Source organism: Phaethon lepturus, unplaced genomic scaffold (genome assembly GCF_000687285.1).
Source record: "Phaethon lepturus isolate BGI_N335 unplaced genomic scaffold, ASM68728v1 scaffold34776, whole genome shotgun sequence".
In the NCBI taxonomy this organism is placed as follows: domain Eukaryota; kingdom Metazoa; phylum Chordata; class Aves; order Phaethontiformes; family Phaethontidae; genus Phaethon; species Phaethon lepturus.
Window position 1 is genome coordinate 1 of NW_010546154.1, and position 23,443 is coordinate 23,443.

Genomic DNA, 23,443 nt, shown 5'->3' on the forward strand with positions numbered 1-23,443 from the left:
CGTGTGGAGCGCTGCAGACGGAGGAGTGGGGACAGTTCATGCACATCTGCGACGTGATCAACGCGACGGAGGAGGGGTGAGCGGGGCAGGGTGCTGCGGGTCCGGGGGAGCGAGGTCCCGCAGTCGAGGGGACCGGCCATGCCGTGGCCTGCCCTTTGTCCTGTGGGAGGCGAGAACTGCAGGGTTTTCGTCTCGGAGGTAGCACCAGCTGTTGCTCGAGGGCAGGGCAAAATCGAGCAGGCGGTGTATGATACATACATAAAGCGACCCAGAACGAAATAGCAGCAGGGAGCGGGTATCTTCGGTTCCTCGGGAAGAGTTTTCCCCATCTTGGTGTCCCTTGCTCAGCCGCCAGGACTTGCAGGAGTTAGACTTGTAGGCTCTTCCCCAAAGACAGGCGCCAGAGAAAGGTGATAACACAGGTTTCTCGCCCGAGTCCAGCATATTTCGTATAACCTGTACTGCTTGTCAGGAGGAACAGGTACCCTTGTGCTCTGCACAGCCCAGCTTGGAAAAAGACCTTGAGCACTTGGTTGCCTACAACCCGATTTAAAACTTTGTGCTTTTAACTTAATCAGAGTACCCCACTTCGCAATTTCTCAGCCAACCTACATCGGAGCAGGAGTGTAGCAGTGGCTGGGTTTCTGTTCAGGGATCCATCGTATCAATGCCTATACCTGGGGCTCCTGGGACAGAGGTGGCCTCTTGAACTCAACGGCCACGTTCTGCTTTGCTCGGCCACTTGCTGCTTTGTGCTTCCTTGTCCCCACCTGCAAAAGGGGAAGAAGGAAATTTGCTCTCATGTAAGATCTGCTTCAGCATTGCATTGAAAGAACTCACCGCTAGCAGTGGCAAATTTTAACAGCGACTGGAGAGCTTTATCTAGGAGAACAAGGTATGCCTTAGATTCTGCACAAGTATCTTTTTTCATATCAGCTTTTCCTTCCTTTAATTTTTTTGGGTTCCACACTCTCACCCATGGCTCTTGGAGCTTGGAAGGTCAGTAATAACTCCCTTCTGGTTATTGCCATAAGCAACAGCACGCTTTGTCCCTCAGTGTTAGCTTTTATGTGAGCTTCTATGCAACAGAGCTTTTGTTAATAAACTATTTCCTCTTGAGCACAGCCTCTGCTTACAGAGGAACTTCTTATAACTTCCTCCTAGGCAACTACTACTAGTCGCAGTCTGTAACAGGATACTAGGACCAGCAGAACTGCTGTATCTAATTAGGCAAATGGTTATTTTAATGCAGTATCCAGCTTCTGTCCAGAGCATTTCCAGATGCTTCAGTGAGAGAAGCAAGGAGCAGGAGTAGAATAGTAGTAGTATAGCTTTCCACAAGGGAAAGTTTTCTTCTCCGCTCTCGTGCTTCCATTCATCACTTGATGCTCTACTGGCATGGCACAGGATTAAGAAAAATAGAGAAATCTCTTCTTTTTTTTCTGATGAAGTACAACAACATTTCAAACTTTAAAATGCAGTAATGGTAAATACCCATTTCATTTAATTGGCTTTAAAATATTTTCAACAAAAAAATATTTTTTTCTTATTGAAACATTGTATTTATGCCTATTGCTGTATCTTAGATTCTAGAGAGATCCTAAAGACACGTTAGGACATCTTGGTTTTGTTGATCATGAGCATTGAGCTGGCCCTAATAATTGTACACTATAGATAGCCCTATTAATCAGGCAAAACTGTTTCCCACGTGATAGGCTTGATACCATCTTCTACCCTTTTCCTCCTACAAAGATACTGAAAGATATGTGGTGTATATATAGAAATCAAAATGACTGGGCTAGAAATGCCACTGTCTCTGGGGTAGAATGGGTTGTCCATCTGTACATGGTAATTATTCAGATAAGTTAAAAGCATCCTGCAATTATAAGACTGGAAATTAGCCAAGACATCCCTACTCCTGACAGCACTCCCAGGAGAATATTTTTTTCATTGCGTCATACATGAAAAATAGATACTAGTTGACTCTTGATACAGCTGTCAATTGTTATTCCTTTTCATAGCAATAAAAACTAGATAAGTAAATCTATTGTACAACAGTGAAATAATATAATTTTGGATGAGACTTTGCAGAGGAGAATAACTATTTCTCTGCAGTAAGGAACAGTCTGCAGTAACAAACCTAATTCACTGCTTTGTTACTCTAGCTCAGTGCTGAAGCAATTTTGCTGAAATCAGTGGGGCAATTGCTCTAGTTTTGTGTGGGTGTAAATACAGGGATGAATTTGGTCCCATATCTCAGGACAGTATTTTTGGATCTTGGACGAAGTTATGAATTAGAAAAACAGTCCAACTTCACTGGTAACTTCTGCTTAATTTCTTGTTACAGGCCTAAAGATGCAGTTAAAGCACTAAAGAAAAAGCTTTCAAAAAACTGTAACCATAAGGAGATCAAGCTTACCCTGTCTGTAAGTACAGCTATATTTATATTAATTAGACACTAAGAAGGAAAACATTTTAAACGATAAGGTGGCATGCAAATTATCACTGACACAACTCACTGGGATGTTTTCTTTGTTTGTGTGTACAGCACTACCACAGTGCAGATCAGATGGTCTACTGTGTTCATAGGGTCCTGGATGACACAAATTCTTAAATTTACTGTTGCGGGTTTTGTTGGGGTTTTTATTTTTTAAACCTGTACTACGTAAAAGTAGTATAGCTCTTCTTTACTCCAGTGACTGTCCCTCTGTGAGCGCCCCACCTATTTGTGAAAGATACGGAGGTTGGAATATTACATAAAAGCTACATTTGACCACTTTATTACTCACCTCATGGTACTGATCTTAGCTAAACTAAGCATGGTATGCAGCGTGGTGGAATGTGCGATACCTGTTGTGTGCAGGTAAGTGTTATCGCATAGGAGAGAGAAACTTGAATGAAAGGGTAACAATGGTGAGTTAAGGAAGGGAGCAAGACACAGGATAAGCTGCCTAAGATTCATATGTTATGACTGGCAATATCCTCATCTGAGATAAGCTGGCCTCCAGAATCTGACAGTGTTTCTGAACTATCTCAGAGTTTGGGGAAGTGTTACGATTTCAGTCAATGTAAGATTTACTGGAGTATGTTAACATAGTTCTCTCTTTTCCACTACGCTGACAATGTAGGCAGTAGCAGGAAGTTCCTAATGCTGTCATAAGTCCAGAGTTACCCACTTGAATCACTTTTGACTAGCAATAGTACAACTGTGAAAAGAATCATGCGATCTGTATTTTAAGTTGGGGATTTGTCTTTCATTATTTGTCTAAAAGTATTTTCTTCACCATTCCTTTTTTGAGGTTGTAGAGGCCTGTCTGCATGTACACTCTGAGTACTATTACTCATGGGTTTGGTATTTGTTGTGCAAAGTAGTTATCTATATCAATATGTGCTGAGAAGTGATTAAAGAAGATAGGTGATTGATAGTGTCAAATTGTAGGTCACTTAGCAATTGCCCAAGTGTCTCCTGACAAGTTAGAGATGCAGATAAATGTGTTAAACATACCCATGTATACCTTCAGCTCATTGCATTTCCGTACTTCCTTCCTGGCTTCCTGCTCCACTGTCTCATGAGTCACCTTTTTGTGTGTTCTCTTTGTTTGCATAACAGAAACACCTGGTTTCCACTGTAATTGCAATCCCTGTATCAGCTCTGCTTTCTTTCTCCTACAGTCTTCGTGCACCTTAGTCCTTTTTTGAACATCTGACACAACCAACTGGAGTTATGATAATCCAGTGCTTAGATTTAGGAGCCTTTCTTTGGGTATTTGCTCTGCAGATATACCCAAGGTAACGTTATAGTTTAGCTCTTAAGATCCTTCTCCCACTTTTATGGTTTTGTTTCAGGCATATCCAAGAAAGTGCTTTATCATGTTGACCTGGAAGCTCATTGTATTTGCTTGCAGACGGAGTGTGTACCAGGTTTTGGTTGTGCTTGTATTTCAACACTTTCTCACAGTCTCTTTACCGCTCCAGGCCCGTTCTCCATGTCTGTTCTCACCCCCTCACATGTACACATGTAACTGTGCCTGACAGGCAGTCGCATCCTTTTGGCCCAGCTTTTCTTTTCTGGCTATAGGTTTCTTCTCCCCGAGTTCCTGAATCTTTTTTGTTCCTTTTTTTTTTTTTTTTTCCTTTTCTTCTTTTTGTATAAGTGCCAGCCTTTCCTCTAACACTCTGTCTTCCTGGTTTGTTCTTATGTAAAATCTTCTACCCTTGCCTCCCTCTCTCTGCCCCACCTCCTTTCCTTTTGCTGGTGTTCTACCTATACTGCCATCAGTTTAGCAGGTGTAAAACCTTTCCTTTGATGACCTCATTGCTGACCATGTATGACTTTTAACTCCTTTGTTCCCAAATTAGTCTTTCAATGTGCAATATCTTCAGTTTTGGGTTCTTGATTACCTTAATGGAATTGTTCCTATTTCCCATTTTGAAATGCTTAGATTGGAACAGCAAATCATTGCAAATGGAAAAACAGGAATAATTTTCAATTCCTAAAACACAAACCCGTACTCCCCGTGCAACTCTTATCTCATAAAAATTGTTTTTCTCCTAAACTTCTGCAAAAATAAGGGTTCTTCTTTTAATTAACTGTAAGTTATTACCTGTGTTTCTGACGGTAAATGTGGTCCTCCAGCTTTTGAGACGCTATATCCAATTGTATCTCCTACCTACACCAGATACAACTAAGAAGGGCAACAGACCTACAAATCACTTTTCTTTTGACATGTATTTTGATCCACTTTCATTTACTCAACCTTGAAATTCTGGAATTTAATCTTTCTAATGAAACTGCTTAAGGGGCTTATTTCCAGAGAATACACACAGCATAAAATGTGAAAGTCTTAATCTGAAGTAGAACGACTGCACTTGTTAGCCCTGATTCTGACAATGAGACGTGTTAAATCTCAACAGCATCCTCCTCCTTCTGGCTCACAGATGCTTATTTATTTACTTGGAGGAAGAAGAGTGAGTGCCAGCTGTATAATGTGTTGCTTATGGCTTGACTTCATGTGCTGTGATCTACTGAAATTACGTGGTGTTTGTGAAGTCACGTGGATCGAGGTGTATGCGTGTCTGGCCATGAAGTTGCTTCATGCACAGTCTTTGATAGAGCCAAGAGATCAGGCTTGGCAGTGGTGATTTTGCAATCGGTGAAGAGGATTAGAACTTTTAGGCAGGAATCCAACGAAGTGTGTATGTGTTACTTGACTTCTTATTACTCATAGACTTTGGATACATAAACTCTGTTTATGTAATGAACACAGAGAGACCTGTTCAGTTGTCTCTGTAGATCTACCTTGGTTTTCTACAGCACTTACTGCAGTGCCCCAGTTGTGGTGTCTGTAAGGTCTTAGGAACTGAACAGTACATGGGGAAGTAGTTTATTAAATGTGTCCCTCTCTGTACCTGTGTCTACACACACACTCTGACGTACAACACAGTGGGCAGAAATTTAAGATGGAATTATTGTTTCATTTCTGCATTATGTTGTTGGAAAATATTGTAAAGCAAGTCATTGGTTAGATTTAAATTTTGGAGTTTGTTTTTTAGGGGTGGGGTTTTTTTTGCCTTAGGCTTTTTTCTGTTTTTCCTTTTAATATTCTATAAGTTTTCAGATGTAGAAAACACTTAGCATGGCAGATGTGGCCTTCAGATTTTCTTTTGTTAAATTAACATTTCACAAAGCAGAGGACCTAAAAAACAAAAACATGAGGGAGCCCTCCAGCTCCTCAATCAAAAAAGTCCTAGTCAATTTTATTACACTTTATGGTGTGTATGGGCAAAGAGGAATAGCAAAGGACAAAATGAGTGGGAGTAAAAGAAATCTATATTTCAATGTTTTTTTAATATATATATGTATAAATTTGAAAAATTCAAGACTTCTGAAAAATTAATATTCTTAAAATGCAGAATCTTCGTAAAGTCTACATAGCCTCTCCACTGTAATTGATGAACGGCAGCTGAAAAAGCTGCTCATACAGGTTTCTTTTAAATGCTGGCACTTGGAAATAGTGTCTTGCTGTTCAAAAAATCTACTGGGTAGACATCAGTATATGTTTACTTAGAGTGTAATCCTGGAGATGGAGTAATGACTTGTTCCCTTTGAGTCAGAAATAGGAAGAAGCAAACCAAACTGCTCATCTGTGTTTCCTCACACTCGCCTTAGGTCTGAGAAGTATCCATCACAAACTACATCCATGCATTACAACTTATGGACCATACCTGGCTGCTTTAGATGGGCAGATAGTGCTACTGAATTGGGTGAGGTCTCTATTGGTAAGGAATGTAGTTGACTTCCTGTCATCCCGGCCAACTTCTCACCTTTTTGTGTCTGCCTTACAGTTTGTCCTCACCTCTGTTCAGATGCCTCTTATCACTTTAGTTTTGTGTTGCTGTCATGTGAGCCAGAGGGCTTTGATTGTGTAATTCGCCCTCCTTTTTGCTTGGTGCAGATCTCTTCTCAGCTGGATGTCTGGTATCAGCTAGCCTGGAACATAGCAACTGTCAATTCCAACAGTTCTCAGGACCTGTCTGTCATTTAGAGGAAGTTTAATGCTTTGCTTGAAGTTAATTTGTCCATTCTGTTATTAAAACATGTTTCTATTGAGATTCCATTGTGCTATGTGGAGCAGTGGTTGACTTGCCACCTTGGATCTATTCATTCCGGTGGAACTGCTTGGGAAGGTGAAACCCTATTTGAAATGATAAATAACATACTGAAGTTCTAATGAAAGGTATTATTAGCATGAAAGTGGCTTGTTCATGAATGGTCCAGTTAAAAATAATTGAGTCAAATTCTTCTTTTTCCTTACACCAACTTAGTTTCACTCTGAGTGGGCTGTACTGGCATAATTGAGTGGAGGATCTAGCCCATTAGTTCAGTACTTTCATTCAAAGGGTAAATACTCAGTCCCTTAAGTAGGGAATTCATAATATGGAGTTGCATACCAAATTTCCCATGCACTGGGATGAAAATCTTTTACACAGACCATCTTTGAAGTACTGCACAGGCAAATGACTTGGTTTATTAGCATATGTTTCATGTACTCTCTCAAATGAAAAATAATGATTCGAGCCAAGATTTTTTTTTGTAATTATCTCTCAGTTTTTTGCACAGCAGTCTGCCAGTGTCTCTTTGTTCTACCCTGTTTTCATTTCAGCAATATATTTTCTTCTGGTTTTAAACCTCTTCTCCCATAAGTTCCTGATCACACTGGGAGAAAAATCCCCAAGTCCTGAGGCTAGAAAATGAGTTAATAAAATTATTTCAACTTAGTCAAATACAGTCTGCTCTGAATAGGAGAATATACTTAACCTACTTCTATTAACACTACAATAATGTCCTTTAAAATCTGTGTATCCTTTTCAGAATATATCCTGTCTGTTGCATGATTCCAGGGGAAGTTTCTTCTTGAAAACCATGAAATTTTGCAATCTTACTTAATTTTTATCCATCCTCCCTTTTAAATTGGGAGGGAAAGTAAAGATAAAGAGCAAGATAAAGGTTAAGGAGCAAAAAGCACAAGAGTGACCATTTTTTTCTATGTGGGGCATCATAGTCCTGTGGTCCATCTCCAGATTTGAGCCAGGCAAGATGAGTTCTGTTCCTGATTCTGCACCTGCTCTGACTGACCCCAGTTTCCTATCAAGACTCGTACTGGCCTGATTTCAGGTGACTGGGACATGATAACAGATTTTGATATCTCTTCTGTAAAATGGGAATTGTACTCGGCCACCTCCAGTTGTACAGGGGAGAAATATTATGTCATTATCACATACTGCTATATTTGAAAAGGCAGACATGTTGCTTGCATGGATCCTACTCTGAGCATTCTAAGCAGAGTTTTGGAAGTAGACTTCTTTCATGAAGATGAATCTGACGATTGGAACAGCTCAGCTATTCTGTTTCAAATCAGTGTGACCTTTAAAACGTGTGGAGAAATTGTAGTCAGAGTTGTTGAATTTGTTCTTTTCTATTTTTTCATTAGTCTCTCACTTACAGGGCAGATTAGGAGAGAGGCATTTAGTAATCTTATTTTCTTCTCTTGTAGAGCCCTTCAGAATCTGTCAGATAGGGTACCTATGTGCTAGACAGTGAATTAATTCTATTACTGAATCTGTCCAAGTCTTTTTTTTTTTTTTTTTTTTAAGCTATGGACAGATTTCATGCTGTTAAGGTCCCATATGTTCAGTAACTGCCATGATATGGAAACAAGTGTGACCATATTTCTCTGTTGTAAATGTATAACTCTGGCAAACGCATCTTATTTTGATTGTGCAGGTGTAACAGTGCACACAGTAAGCTACTGTTTCCCTGTAGTAACTTCATCAGACATTTTAGTAAGATGGCTGGCAATAATCTGTTCATGTCCATTTGCAGTCTTCCCCATAACACCTTGGAACAAATTAAACAAAAGGAAACAAAAGCAGTCAAGTTGGTTTTTTTGGATTTTTTTTTCCTTAGTATCTGTGTAACAGAAGCTTTTTGTCTGTGCAGTTGCTTGACATGTGTATAGAGAACTGTGGCCCAAGATTCCAGTCTTTAGTTGTGAAGAAGGATTTCTGCAAAGACAAGCTGGTGAAACTACTGAATCCAAGATACAATCTGCCAATTGACATGCAAGAGAAAATTTTGACCTTTATCATGGTAAGTCTAGAGTAAACAGCGTTTGTGTCTCTGCCGTATGATAAACCTTTAATGATGCAGCCCGCTTTTGTACTGTAGGCTCATGAGAACCCCTTCCTAAAGCAGACTTTATTGTTCCGCTCCTGCTTCATGCAGGAGTAGCATAGACTGGAAGACAAAGGGAGAGAACTGGAAAACTGTCAACCTCCACCTTCCCCTTTTCTATTCCCCTCCCGGTCTGTGTACATGCTCCCTCTGTGGTTGCACTTAACAAGCAGGATGAGAGGTAGCTTTGGAGCTCTTGTGGTTCCTGCTGCTTTGAATGGAGTTAGCTGGAGTGGATGGAGGCAATGACCTGCCTTTAGGACCATGTGTTTTAAAAGCACTTGTCAGACCCCCAGACTGTCCATTTCTGTGACTGTTATTGTTCCTGTTACTTCAAAACTAGACATGGGCACGAGGTTTCCAAGGAATGGTGGATGTGAGCGAAGTAAAAGAAGTTTATCTAGAACTGCTGAAGAAAGGAGTGGAGTTTCCGTCTTCTGACACCAGCAGAGGGGGACCTAAGGTGGGGATACACAAGGATACTTCATTAACCATTGAAAATCAGAAACAGGATGTGTTAATTGTATGAGCTCGATAGACAAAGAAGGTGTGTTTGTTTTGGGGGTTTTTTTAATTTAAACGCTCCAGGGCAGAATATGACCAACCTACTTAAGCACGTGAGCAGGAATCAGTTTCAATTATAACAGCTAAGATAACAACAAAGAAACCTGGCCTATGTAATAGTTTGTTTATTTTACTTTATTTCAAATCACAGACTAGTGGATAGGTTCTCAAAAAGGAAGCATCTCTTTCTTGAGAATTTCAAGGTGTGTAAAGGATTTGGGCACGTTGTTTACCTCAAAATGACTGTGAGCTAAATGCTCCAAACTTGTCAGCTTCTGAAAGCCTCAACTAAAATGAGTAAGATTTTCACAAAAACATGTACTGTTCAGAACTATAAGCTTTATCCGTCTTGAAAATTAAACCAAGAGAGGTAGAAATCTGTAAGAAAAAATTACTGTCTATGTATCTCTCCAGCTGTTTGCACAGCCTGCATACAATAAATGTTGTTTAAGCATATGTTATAGGTATCATTGCGTAGCATCTAGGGCATTAAGTGTAAGTATGGCTTGAGTGTTGGACATCAGCTGAAAATACAGTACATGTTTTAAAGCTATTCTTTCCAGAAGTTTTTCTTCTGTAAGAGTTTTGGGGGGGGGCGTGAAAGCCATCCACCACTGGGTGGAACCTTGCAATTACAGAATTACATGTCTATAATCGGTGCAGACAGGAATGATTCAGGTTTATCCTGAGTTCAATTTGACGGTTGAATAGTAGAGTGTACAAAAGTTTGTGTATTTAAAGGTTGTTTGAAGAAGCTGTGTGGAGAATGCGCTCAGTTTTTTTCTCTCACCAAGTACAGTAGAGACGATTGTCTTCCACATGTATCTGCTAATTAAATCAGTGGCAAACCTTCTGTTGAATGTAGCAACAGCAGACCTGAACACAATTTTTAGCTCAGTCTTTAGGAATTGAAGGACTTGAAGTGTGTAGTCTTGTGCGGGTTGGATTTTGGATTTGGATTTTTTTTTTCTCCCCAGCAGTTTGTTCAAATGCAGTGCAAGTGAAACTTTCTGCAAAAGTGTTCCAGCTTTTCAATCCAGAAGGCCTTTAGTTAATCTTCTGCAGAGACCCAGACTTTCCCCCCCAACCTTTCCACTGCTTCCAAGCGTGATTGCATTCTAAACTATCCTTCATTGCAAAATCGCAGTGGCACTTTGGGAAGGACTCTTGGCTGTTAGATGGCTTAAGAACTCGAGGGGATAGCCTGTTCTTAGTCATTCCCACTTCATTCTGTAATGGAATTTAGTTGCAAACCTATTCAAAAGATATCTGAATTCCAAGCCTCATTTCATCACAAAATAGCCATTAGATTTATTCTTGTAGATAGACCTTGCTGAACAAAATCACTGGGAGTATTGATTATGAGAAAGCTAATGCCCAATTGTCTAGTCTGACAAAGATGTTTTGTAGCTCTGATTTGGACGTCTGCTTCAATTCTTCTGTTAAACCCAAGCTGTGCCCTTTTATCTTTCCACAGACTTCATCTCAGCCTTCTACAAAGTCATCACCATCTTCTGCTAATCCTGCAAAGCGTTCTTTACTGCCTCTTCCCACAGGCCCAGCGTTACTGTTGACCCCTGAGCAGGTGCAGTATTACGGGTTTAGAGGGGGGTGGGTCCACTTGAAATGTACTGGCAATGTGTGATTTCGACAACCTGGGTGCATAGACCACTGGAAGGTACCATCTGTTCCAAGTGGCATAATTTATATTCATGGTTTCAGCTTTGTTCTCCTGAAGGTGTTTTATATGGTGGTGTGCCAAAGTAAAGTAGGCAATAAATGCCAGGCTGTAACCCAACCAGAAAGTGGAATCATTTACTCAAGCATGAGAATGATCCCCCATGACGTTGTTATGCGGATTGTTAAAAGTTATTTCAAATATAAGTGAAAAAGCCAAACTTACTTTTGCATAAGACTTGTATGAAGAGATTATTGTAAAAAGCAGAAAGGAACAGACAGTTCATTTTCATTCCTGTTTGGCCTATAGGTAACTAAAAAGAGTAACAGTAACATTAGTGAGTGGGATTAACTGTAAGGAAAACGAGTAGTGCTATCAGACTTGGATCTTAGTTTGATTGCACATATAAAAGCTGAGCTAATTCCATTCATTTTCATGGCATGTCACTGGAGTAAAATAATGCTAATTAGGCCCATATTATACCTAATGGGTAAGAAAGTACATGTTAGAGGTAAGAATTATTCTGCTCACTCTGTTCACCCACACAATATTCTGTTATGTTGAACTGAACAGATTGGGAAACTGTATAGTGAACTGGATATGGCAAAAATGAATGTGAGAGTCATGTCATCAATATTAAAAGAAAATGTTCCTGGCTCTGAAAATCCGGATGATATGAATCTTTTACAGGTATGCAATTATTCATTGGTAGGGGCTATTGGTTTGGTTTGGTCAAAGTTGGTTTTAAAATATGTTGTATCCTTTATTTTAATATCTGGATTCAGATTGCCAGATGGAATCTAACAACAGGTTTCTGTCTCTAGTTTTGCTCAGCTTTCTCTTGTCTCCTTCACCTTCCCCCGACATCTAGACAGTTGGGAAAGGACAATACAGCTTGCAATGCAAATTTAAGCTCTAGGGAATTCCAAGGGCGAAGGAATTTCATAATGGAGCGTTCTCTGTTAAACATGTTCTGTCAAACAGCCCTGAGAACATTCCAGTTGAACGCAGTTGCCTTGTGGGAAAACAGATGATGACACAGTCTCTCTCTCATATCCGTCCTGGCGTTTTCAGTGCTCTCTTTATTACTACCAGTACCTTAAGGGCAGGCTGAAGGCCAGTGAAGAATATGAAGCATTGGTTTTATGTGTGCGGCCTCAGAGATTGGGAGCTTGCTGTGCTGTAGATGAATCCACGTGCTCTTAAAGTGTAGCCTGAAGGAAATGTATTGCAATAGTCCAGTTTAAATTTGACAGTGAACATGCAGACATTCTTCTTTCTGTGGTGTCATTTCTTCCGCTTGCTCGTGCTGTATTTTCTATTTGAGAAATTAAAAATGCAGTATTACTTTAGCATTTCCATAGTGACCTATGTTAATGGACATTTTTATGTTTCATATTGTCTGCAAGAATTTAAAAACCTTTTATCACATCTTTCTGTTTCTAAGCTTATCTCCAAACTTCTGTGATGAGGAAGCATTTTGGTAATTTGTCAGCATTAAACGTGTTGGAGAACTGACTAATTTTTGCAAGCCTCCGGTGTGCTTCTCGTGCCCAGTGGAGAATTTTTCCTTTGCAAGTAACCCTTACTGGGTGTGTTGGTTTGCCTTCAAGGTCGTGCTGCTCAGCTGTGTCCCTTTATGGACTGGTTCATGGCTGGGGTGAGATACAGAAAGACAGCAGCAGCTCGCCGCTGCTTCTCATCTTTAATGGCAGGCAGTGCTGCTGGTCTGCGGGAACCAGACAGGGGAGGCAGATGCAACCTCATGGTTGTTGCTACCCTGGAAGGTCCTTGCATCTCCAGCACTCTCTCTGTTGCAGAGATTTGTGGAGTTACAAGTCCAAGAAGGAAGGGCCTGCAAAGCAGGGGTCTGAGCGGAGTAGACTTTTAAACACAGGCAAATAGCTGCTGTACTAGATTGCAGAGGGCTTGCTTTGCCTGCACAAAAGGATTGAGTATAGGTTGTTCAGCAATGGACACCGCCTAAGCAGCTAATCTATGGCTGTTCTATGCTCAATACTTTACTTCTGTAGTGCTACTGCAACCAGGGAGGTTGCCAAGGTGCAGACTGGCCTTGATGATTTAACCAACCAGTGAAAGATACACCAGGTAGGAGAACACACTGGTTTAATATACTTGGCCACCTCTGTCCAATCCATGACAAGGTAAGTGTTTCTCGTTGTGAAACCAGAAAGTATGTCTTTCATTTCCTATCTCCTACTATGGCCCTTCTGCTTGTGAGCGCACAGATTAGGTTGCCCACAGTAAACTGACGGATTCTCATTGACGCTCCCAGTAATGAAATTGTTGGCAAAAGTTTAAGGACAGAGTGTGGAGTTCCCATTTGTGGGAGAGAGACTAAAAACTCATTCCTTCTGTGTTAATTTCATTGTTGTTGTTTCTGATCTTTTCCCCTGTACACTGAGTGGTATAAGGCATCAAGCATGGCTAGCCTGCTCCTGTAACAGTGCTTAATAGTCCCTTTTGTTTGTAGCTCTACCTGGATTGCTTGGATTAGGCTTTTGTGTCAAAGAACAAAGTCCTTTATTAAAAGAGCTGCTTGTTTAGGCTTTGAGTGAGTTGGAGACGTTAATTTCAGTCCTTGTGATTATCCGGAGTCTCTCAATAAAAACTCTTAACAGGGTAAACTTCATCGGTGTAACATATTTTCAGTTCTGTAGCTTCATTAGTGGCTAGGCTCCTCCCTTTCTCCACCCTACTTTAGATAAGGCTCAAGATGGCAGATTTCACTTGAAATATTGTGCTGACCGGTAACAGTAGTTAAAGAATTGCTAAAACTCGGTATCAGCCAACAACAAACTTTTGTACTGGATAGTGAGTAGGCATACTTGATGGATATGCAGGAATTCAGGTCCAGATCATCAGCTGGTAAGAATTAGAACAAATTCATTGGAATCCCTGATGATTGTTGTACCAGCTGGTAGTCCATCATTGTAAAACTTCAGTTTTCAAAACATCAGAGTGCATGCATCATTGTGGGTAGGAGCAAAGCCTAGCAAATCCATGCTTGAAATCAGTGTCTCGGTTTCCTTCTCTTGAATATTGGTATTTACAAAGGAGCTAGTCTGCCTGTATAATGGAGTCATAAGAAATACACAGTTTTTTAAATGCAGATCAGGTAGTAAAGTGTGGAGTTGGAGAGGTTTTAAATTTAATTATAAACATTAAACTGAATATATTTGTGTGTTTTATCCTGGGCTATGAAGATACAGTACTGAAAGGTACAGTACTCTGTAATCCTTATGCAGATTTGGCAAAGGGATGCAAAATTTCTTTTTACATAAATAAAATAATTTATTTACATGAAGTATATGTGTTTTTGAGGAAAAATCAGACCACTTTGAAAACAATACCAGAGCAATTTCTGAACAGCAGTGTGCAAATAAAACAGAGTAATTTTCCCCCTCCTTTCCCCGCCCCCCTCCTTAAGCGCAGCCAGCCAGCATTTGCAAATGCACTGCGGGGGGGGGGGGGGGGGGGGCGGAATACTGGCTGAGTTGAAGTTCCTATTGCTAAAGAATTTGTTTCTTTGAACATGCAAAATCTGCAGTGGAAAAGAATATAAATAAATAGTCTTCCATTTCAACTGTCAATAATGCAAAATTCTACTCAGTAAACTCTCATCATTCTCCTATCAGCTGATTCTGCTAGGTTTGTGTTACTTTCTCAAAAAGTGCATAAATTAAGTGTATCCAAACGTCACCACTTAGAGAAATAGTTAGAGATAGAGACTTGTGTCACAGAGCACTTCTGTCCTTTAGACTAATACTGTCTTTTCTTCAGGCAGACATTGAATGGGATCACATCCATTACATCTATGTGAAGTATCCTGCTGAGTTTAATCAGATTCAGGCAGGATCAAATCAAATTTGCTTTGCATCACCCAGAGGGGTCTTTGTTATTTGCAAGTTAGACTTTAGAGACAGACATATCTTTAGAAATAAAGGTGGGTCAAGAGGTAGGGATTGGGTAGGAGTGTTGGCTGTGATGATAGGAGTTGTCAACCTGCCTTGCAGAGATCAAAGACATGAAAATTACGCTATTTGCAATGTTTGGTATGTGTGTGGTTTGTGTAAATTAAGGAATGTTACCTGTGAGCCTGCAGTGCTCAAGTGTCTTATCATTCGTCTCCAGAACTGACAAATTGGGACACTACAGTTGCGTTTTTGTTTGGGTTTTTTTTTCTTACCCTGCCTCAAGCAGAAATTGTATAAGACCTGTCGGATGATGCAGGAGAGGATCATGGAATTGTTGGTGACAGTGGAGAATGAAGATGTGATAGTTGAGTTAATACAAGTAAATGAAGATCTGAATAATGTCCTCCTAGGACATGAAAGGTAAGTACAGGGCCTCTCCCCTCATCCTTGGTATCCTAACTGAATAAGCATACTTAATGGACATGGATGGTCCCTATGTCTAATGTTGATCCTCCACAAGGAGACAGATGTTATCCTTAAATCCAGAAAAGAAACATGATTGCAAAGAGATAAAATGATGTATTTCCCTTCCCCTAAACACTTCAGAAACCTTCATAAAGGTAGTTAGAAAAACCATTAAAATAGGGTAAAACAAGTTAACAGCATAGACAGGAAATGAGATGAAGGCGCACAAAAATAATTTTGGAACTTGGCATTCCTTTTTGGTAGCACACAGTGAATTTGTCATCAGTCTGCTACAAACCCTTTGGTACTGGTGATGGTCCTTATCTCTGCTAAGTGTATATGCTTCCAGGAAAGAATACTTGTTCTCCTTTCTAAACAACTTTGACAGCTTTACTGCAGAAATTGGCCATGGAATAGCATTCTGCCTCATTGCATGCTTAAGAGAGTCGCTTGCTTTTCTCGACTGGAATGAAACATGCTGTTCTACTTGTTTTACAGCAGAAAATGTTTCTTTTTTTCACACATGGAAGCACTGCAGTGCTTGCATTGGCATCCTGAGTATTTGTCTATTATGTCACTGGCAGCATGACTAGCAAAACCGAAATTAATTTTAAACTTAAAATTCCAGTATTATGGCCCAAAATATCACACTGAGTATACTCATGGAGAGTATTAGGGTTTAATAGGAACTAGCCTTCCATGTTAAGTAGGTTATCTCCTCCATGGCTAAGAAATGTTCTAGAAATCATTATGCATGAAATGCAATGGTTCATGATTACATTTAGCAGATTTAGAGAGTTTAGTCATCTTTTTTAAACCTCTTCTGAATGCTGCACTGAAAATATCACTAATTCTTCTAAGTGTCATGGCACAAACTTTGGGCCTAATCTTGACAACATTTAGTTTTCATCTATCCTTAAAGCCTATGTCTGCAGCAGTGTTGGCATATTTTACAGTAACTGCCTTGGAAGAATTGTGTGCTTACTTCTTGCTTTAGGAAGTTTTTCATTTTAGTAAAGGAAAAACAGAATTCTGTTCAGCTTCTGTAAATCCACGGTAAATCAGATGTGGGCTTACTTTTTTGTTACAACTGATGAATACCAGCAAGGGCAAGAATATCTTGAATAATGAATAATAAATAGCTTGAGGGTATAATTCAGCAAATTCCTTGTGAAAGACTCACCTGGTGACCAAAGGAACAATTAATTGGCCATTGTGAAACTGAACAGAAAACTACTGCATTTTAGTACTATAATGTTAGGGTTTACATGTAACGAGTTTTCCCGGGTGCAGGTGCATTGTACTTTAGAGTTGATAAATATTAAAATGTATTTGGTTAATGCTTGTTGCAGAAGATTTGTTCTTTGGAACTACATCTGAACAATGAGATGTGTAAAGGACAAACTGATTTTAACGAGCTGCATCTGGTTCATACCATGTGTATTGTTTGAAGACAAGTCATGCTGCATTCTCCGTTTCTGATTACTAACATAGAGTCCAAATTAAACTGGGAGTAATCACCATTGTGCAATAAACTGGCCTCATGTATGTAGCGATGACTCCCTCTAGTGACTCCATCAACTTTTTGGGTTTTCCTGCATTTTGGATAAATATTCTATGTTCTGCAGTTGGAAAGGTTTTTTTTCTTCTGTTCCTCCCTGCCTTCTCTGTCGGCTGCACTGGTATGGTACCCCTGAGTAGCAAATGCAGTTGTGTAGACAGTCTCATGTCTGTGCTATGTAGGGCTCTTACTTCTGAAATGGACTGTACCTTATGGATGCTGAATATCACTTCACTGGGTCTTCTCTGGGCCGAGTGTAGCACTGTTATGACTCCCAGTACATACATACTTATGCAGGGTTTTTTTTGTTTCCTTTTTTAAAAAAAAATACTTCAAATGCCTGAACTATGAGAGGGCTGCATCCCGTACAGCTGTGTGGTTTGTCCTGACATGGCATGAGGGAATGTGGGGACCTCAGGACAGAAGGCTTCCTGGGATTCGGTTGGAAGACTGTTCTGGTCAAAAGGAGGCAGATTTGGCCCAGTGCGTGTTCATAGTTACCTTCTGGTGTGAACAGAAGCGAACATCATTGTCAGCTGTGCCTTGGTTTTGTTTTGGAAGAAACAGATACCTGTTGCCAAAAGTGAGCCCAAGAAAAAACTAACTGGTGTTAGTATAGGTCATCAGTGGATCACAGCTCTGGAATAGAGGGAGTCAAATTGCTAGTGCAGAGAGAAATGCCCCTGAGAAAAGCACCTATAGTGCTTGTTTGGCACCTCTGGAGTCCCTTGGTAATTGAACTTAGGTTGTAACTGGTTTCACGTTCTGACGAACAACATCACAGAAATGCCGAAATGAACATTTAACTTTGCGACTTCAACAGGTTCTCTCGAAACAGAGTTCGTTTTTTGGAGAATCAGAGAATACAACGTGAGCGCACAGAAGTGAGTAATATAGATGAACTTGTGAACTGCAGGACTAAACATTCCTTTTTCTGTTTGTTGTGAAAAATACATTTTTGATATACGCAGAATTTTATTCTGTAGTTGAGAGGCATAGGAGAGAGCAGGCTGATGCTACTCTTACCAATTTTCGAAAGTCTCACTGGCAGAATTTAATTCAAATTCATGTAAGTAAAGTAACAAATAACGTCAAATCTAAGATGGAAGCTTGGTCAGGAAAAAGAGAGAGAGATCTGTTCAAATGCTGGTTTTTTACCTCTACAGCTAAGCGCTATTACCTGCCATACACAAAATGAGGAACCATAATGTTTCTTTTCATTTGTTCTCTGATAAGCATTTATAGACTGAAATACTGTTACACTACCAGAATTCACTATTACTTATCCTTTTTTCTGAATCAAAGCTTTTTCTGAATTGTGAATAATGGTTTGTATTTTGTATTTTTTTGTATTTTATTGATTGATAGATAATTATGGTTGTTAATTATATTGCCCAAAGTAGTTTTGCATGTTTCAGCTTCTGCTAATTCATAATTGTGTAGTCATTTGGGACTCAATATGAAAATGACTGCATCGTGAACACTGAAATACAGCTGACAATTATTAAAAAAAGGTAGATGACAATCTTGTTTTCCTTGAAAAGCTGCTACTACTACATTCTGGTTATGTAGGTGGATGTTTTTGCTTGATGGGTGCACTGTTGGATTAGTTATTAATCCAAATGGTGCAGTCTGTGCATTTTTATACTATTGAAGAGTCTTCAAGTTTAAAATGCATCATCTTTTCTTTTCTTTTTTTTTTTTAATCTGATGTGACCAAACCCATATTATTCAAGCAGATGGTTTTATTAAAATCTTTGGTTGGCAACATTTTTAATTCTAACACGTTCGCAGAAGAAACAAAGGGAGGCCTTTGTGGTGTCCTAGGAAACACTGTTGTGATTTTGAACTTTTCCTATCCAAAAGAAGACTGAAAAAAATCAATCTCTTAAGTATGTATCAAATCACAATAACACAAATAAGCAGCATGAAAATAATTGTACAGGATCAATCAGAAGATCGATATCAAATCTGTATCTAAACAAGATCACAGTTGCTTTTTAGAATTGAGTCCATTCTATTTCCTGTTTGGGAATTTTTTCTCTTAATTTTTTGAAATAACCCTGCCAAAACTGATCTTTTTGGGAAAGCATTTTTTGTTTCATTAGCTATCTTTCACACAAAAAAAGTAATCCAGGTTTTCTCTCATACTTGCCAATTTTTAATATTATGATTGTAAAAATTTATATTCTGTGAAAATAGCAATTTGTTTAAAACTATACAAGTTCCTTAAAAAAAAAAAAAAAAAAAAAACACAACAACAACAAACCCAAACAACTTTATTCCTTTTCAAATGTTAAGCTGTACAGGAAACAGCCATCTGCTCCTTCAAGTGATCTACTTGACCTCTCCATAGATTCTCCATCTCCTGTGTCAACAGTGGTGGAAACTGGCTCTGCAGTGTCTCCTTCAGGCCTTAGTAAGTGATGAATGCACGTTTCCTTTGTAGTCTGGTTTCCTAAAGCAAACCAACATGAGCTTGGTGGAGGAATCAAGAAGTTCATTATAAGAAGGAAAACAAAAGTACTCCTTAACTTTAGGGATGTTCCTTCAATCTCTTCAAAAGGAGGACTGACGTGTGTACATAAGGGGAAAAAAAAAGTAAGAAAGTATAAGATTCCCTGTAATTTGTTTACAGTAGAAGCAATACTCTTCCCCACCCCACCCCCCCTTATGTAAATTTGAACAGCAGAACGTGCTCTGTTTCCTATTACAACGAAGCCAGTCTGGTAGTTGCTTGTTCTGTAGGCTTGGAAGAAAGAAATACAGATAGCTTTTCTCATACACTCTTGATGTCCTAAGTTTTTTCAGGAGACACTTGGTGTTAGAAACAGTTCACTTGGAGAAGGGTACTCATTTCCTCTAACTTCAGGCTTCGTTCATAGTCAGAGGAGTGAGTCAAGGTGCTAACTTTGGTACTCAGAATTACTGTTTGCAGAAGCCCTGCCTTTATGCACTCTAGGGGAGTCCCGATACTGAAGTTAAAGGTGCGAACGCCCCCCCCAGGAATAAATGCCTATAATTCCATTTTAATCTTTTAGAAATAGTGAAGGGAGTTCTAAGTGGTATCTACCACATATAGCACTACTGATGATGTTCTGACATTTTAAGGAGATAAATATATTGCATCTAAAATTAAAATTTTGCCTTTCATATGATAAACAGCAATTTGTTTCAGACTCTTTATATGCCTTCCAAACAAAACTTTACCCTTTCGATGTTCATAGTACAAGTAACTAACATTTGCTTAATAATGTTTAAGTGAGCATTACTTATCACTTTGAATTTCAGATTGCATATCTGCACACCCTGAAGATAAAAACAGGCATCATCCATCAATTTATCCACAGATAGATTTAGCAACTACTACAAAAGCTCAGCAATTCCTGTGAGTAATCTCTTATCAAGAAATGGTAACAGTTCTTCAGAGGTAATTGTACTTTGTAATTCCTCTAATGAGTTTATAGAAAGCTCTGAGAACACGGGTTTACTACTTTTACACATTAGTCCAGAAAAACAAGCGAAAACTACCTGTGTGCTAGACATTGCTTAAAAATACACTACTCTTGCAGCACTGGTTAGTCATAGGCGTAAGTTTATCTGAGTGGTCAAAACATGCTTGACATATATATGGCTTTCTGCTTGAGTGTTGACAGTGCTGCAGTGAAAGGAAGAAACGGATAAATTGTACAGGTCAGTGAGAAGAGTTTAAGATAGGAGAGGTGTCTGTGTAGTTCCCCACCTTTTATGTGAATGGGACAGTGGCCCATGTTGCTCTCAGTTCTGACATAAGGTAAAGACAGACCGGCAAAAAAATAATGTAACAGTCAGAATATACAGTTTTGATAGTTTCTCAGTTACTTTCAATGTATTACTCTTTCCTAGATTTGCAACTGAAGCACAAAACAATAGTGTAAGCAACCCACCTGGACACTCATATAGCAATGTGAGTAACACTCATGTTCAGAATAATCGTTCTTCGCTGGCAACTGTCAAAATGAGAACTGTTTGGATTTACCCCGACTACTGTCCAAATGGGATACAGTGATCTATTCTGTGCCCTTCTCCATACATCAGGGAACACTGGTATTTGGTGACCAGGCCAAGTTTCCTCTTTTGATACCACAGATGCTAATATGAAAGCATATTTTCTTGGGTCCAGCAGAATCTCAGGAGAGTTTGCAGAAAGTAGTTGCTGTATTATTTGTGTTTAATCTGTTCCTGTGTGACGTAAGCTGAGATGTCTGCCTGCTGCCATTATGTTAACTCTGGTGTATTTCGTATCTCAAATAAGATAATTAAAAAAAAACCCCACCAAACAACCCACCAAAAAACCCAACACTGTAAGGACAAATGGTATATGCTGTGGACAAAACACCCATGACAGAAGCAATGGAAACAGTATTCAGGGGCTTTGAGGTAATGTTATGAATGTGAATGCTATTCTGTGGTAGGCAGTATGAAATAGAAAAGATGAGAAGCAGCCCCCAAACACACACACACATTCCCTATTTTAAACCGCAAGTAAAAGCAGGTGCCTGTATTGTGAATGCCGTGGTCTTTGAGTCTGTGTAATGTAACAAATCATGCAGAAGTAAGTTATACAAATGTGCCACAGATAACACCAAAAGATGTTTTGAACTTTTTGTGGAATATGGCAGTTAATGAGATTGGGAGCTGTTGACCTTGGAATTTACCTGGTACAGTCTGAGAGTCTAAAGATAAGTCTGCAGTTATGCAAGTTAAGTCAGCTCTCATAGAACTGAACAATCTATTTATGCACTGCTTTGCTTGATGTCCTTAGTTGGTGACTCCTTTAAGCCCAGTGCCTCTGAATCCAGTGAATCTGCAGACCGGACATACTACATCATTAAATGGACCATCACCAGCAGGTAATAAGTACTGCAGACCACCTAAGTTTCATGGAGATAGGTTTTTCTTGTCAGAACTTAAGGGCTTTATGTGATGGCTGTTAAAGACTAGGAGCAGCAACAAACATTGATAAAATCTCTGTTGCTCATGGCTTCTCTTAGACATGTCAGTCCATTTTTGCATTTAAAGCAACTAGATACATAGGAGATAATCTGCTACTTTCAGGAAGATACAAGAAAGTAACATGCAGTAAGCATGCTTTTCATTTACATTTAAATCTGGATTTATCTGCCTGTATTCTTCAGCTGCATCAAAGAACAAGTCACAGTCACCTCATTACTACGAGATAATGGAATTTGATCCCTTGGCTCCAACTGAGTAAGTAACTCTTAAAACAGATAATAAACAGTTTTCTTAGGTGCCAAAGGCAAGAAGGCTTCCGAGATGGCTTTTTCTTCTGAGTGAGAAAACAGACCATGCTATTTAGACTGAGTTAGCTGACCAGCTGGATTGCTAATGTAAATTAGCAATTTACATTAGAGAATGGCTGCGTTTTGTACATTTTCTTCCAATATTTCTGGCATAACCAATTAAGGAATAAACTCCTATACTGTGTTCATTGAATGGCATCTGTAAAAACGGTGGAGTAATGCTGTGTCAAAAACAATCTGCTAAAATCCTATTCAGTGATATGAAGAGGTGAATAAAACATGGTAAGGGTCCTGGAGGAGGAAGCTGATTGACACTTCGACACAGGGAGTTCTAAACCAAGGTAACCAAAATAATTCCTGCTCAGAGCAATCGTGATTTTTTTAAGGATGATGTTCTACTGCATATCAAGAAAATCCTTAATTTAAATACAAGCTACAAAAGAGAATAGATGCTGGGACTCTCCAGAGGGCCAAATAGTCAGATAGAAAACTAATACGAAACTAAACAGATGGCAGAACTCTCCTTTCTACCAGTAAAAATTTGAGGCATCTACACAAAACTTATTTCTCAGGAACCATCGAATTCTGAGGTAGAAAAAATCTCAACAAAGCTTTTTTTTTTTTTTGAACTAGTGCAGTAATTGCATGCCACGTGCTATGCTTACCATTTGCGTTTTGCAGTCCTGTTCCCAGACTTTCTTCACCAAAAGTGACAATCGCCGGAGGTATCAGGTTAAATGTATAATCACACACATGATTGGCTCTTTGTTCCCATGGAAACTTGGACTTCCTGCAACTCATGCTACTCCGTTGGACAAACACCATAAACTCTTGGCAGTTCATGCTTTGGGCAGGATTTCGTTGGTGTATTTTGTCAAAATTAAACTACTGTGATGTAGGAGTCATCCTGTTCCTCTTCTTTCAGAGCTATTTATGAAGAAATTGATGATGTGCTGAAGACAGAAGTTAAAAAGAACACAGAATGCTGAAGGCAGAGGTGAAGTCTTTTATGGAACATGTTATTCTCTGATGCTGGTCCTGTGTAGTGCTCAGAATGGGTTTTGTATTTTGACACAACAGAAAATAAGTATTGGAATACTGAGCTATGTGGAAGTTCAAGTTATTTAAACCTACACCTTGATAACTTGTCCTAAATGTTCAACTGTGTATTCTTCAGGGTGACTTGCATGATTATTTTTG

The 23,443-nt window shown here is 39.4% G+C and overlaps 1 protein-coding gene across 1 annotated transcript; it reads left to right on the forward strand.

The window, feature by feature from the left end:
- Positions 1–5: 5 nt before the first annotated feature.
- Positions 6–23,232, forward strand: TOM1L1 (target of myb1 (chicken)-like 1; the record flags this gene model as incomplete). Its single annotated transcript, XM_010289207.1, has 14 exons — positions 6–76; positions 2,348–2,426; positions 8,501–8,650; positions 9,078–9,197; positions 10,776–10,883; positions 11,550–11,666; positions 15,201–15,334; positions 17,764–17,824; positions 19,242–19,359; positions 20,232–20,328; positions 20,826–20,886; positions 21,745–21,832; positions 22,118–22,190; positions 23,169–23,232. Coding segments are annotated over 14 exons (1,341 nt in total), but the record flags the coding sequence as incomplete, so codon positions are not given.
- Between the last annotated feature and the right edge of the window lie 211 nt (positions 23,233–23,443).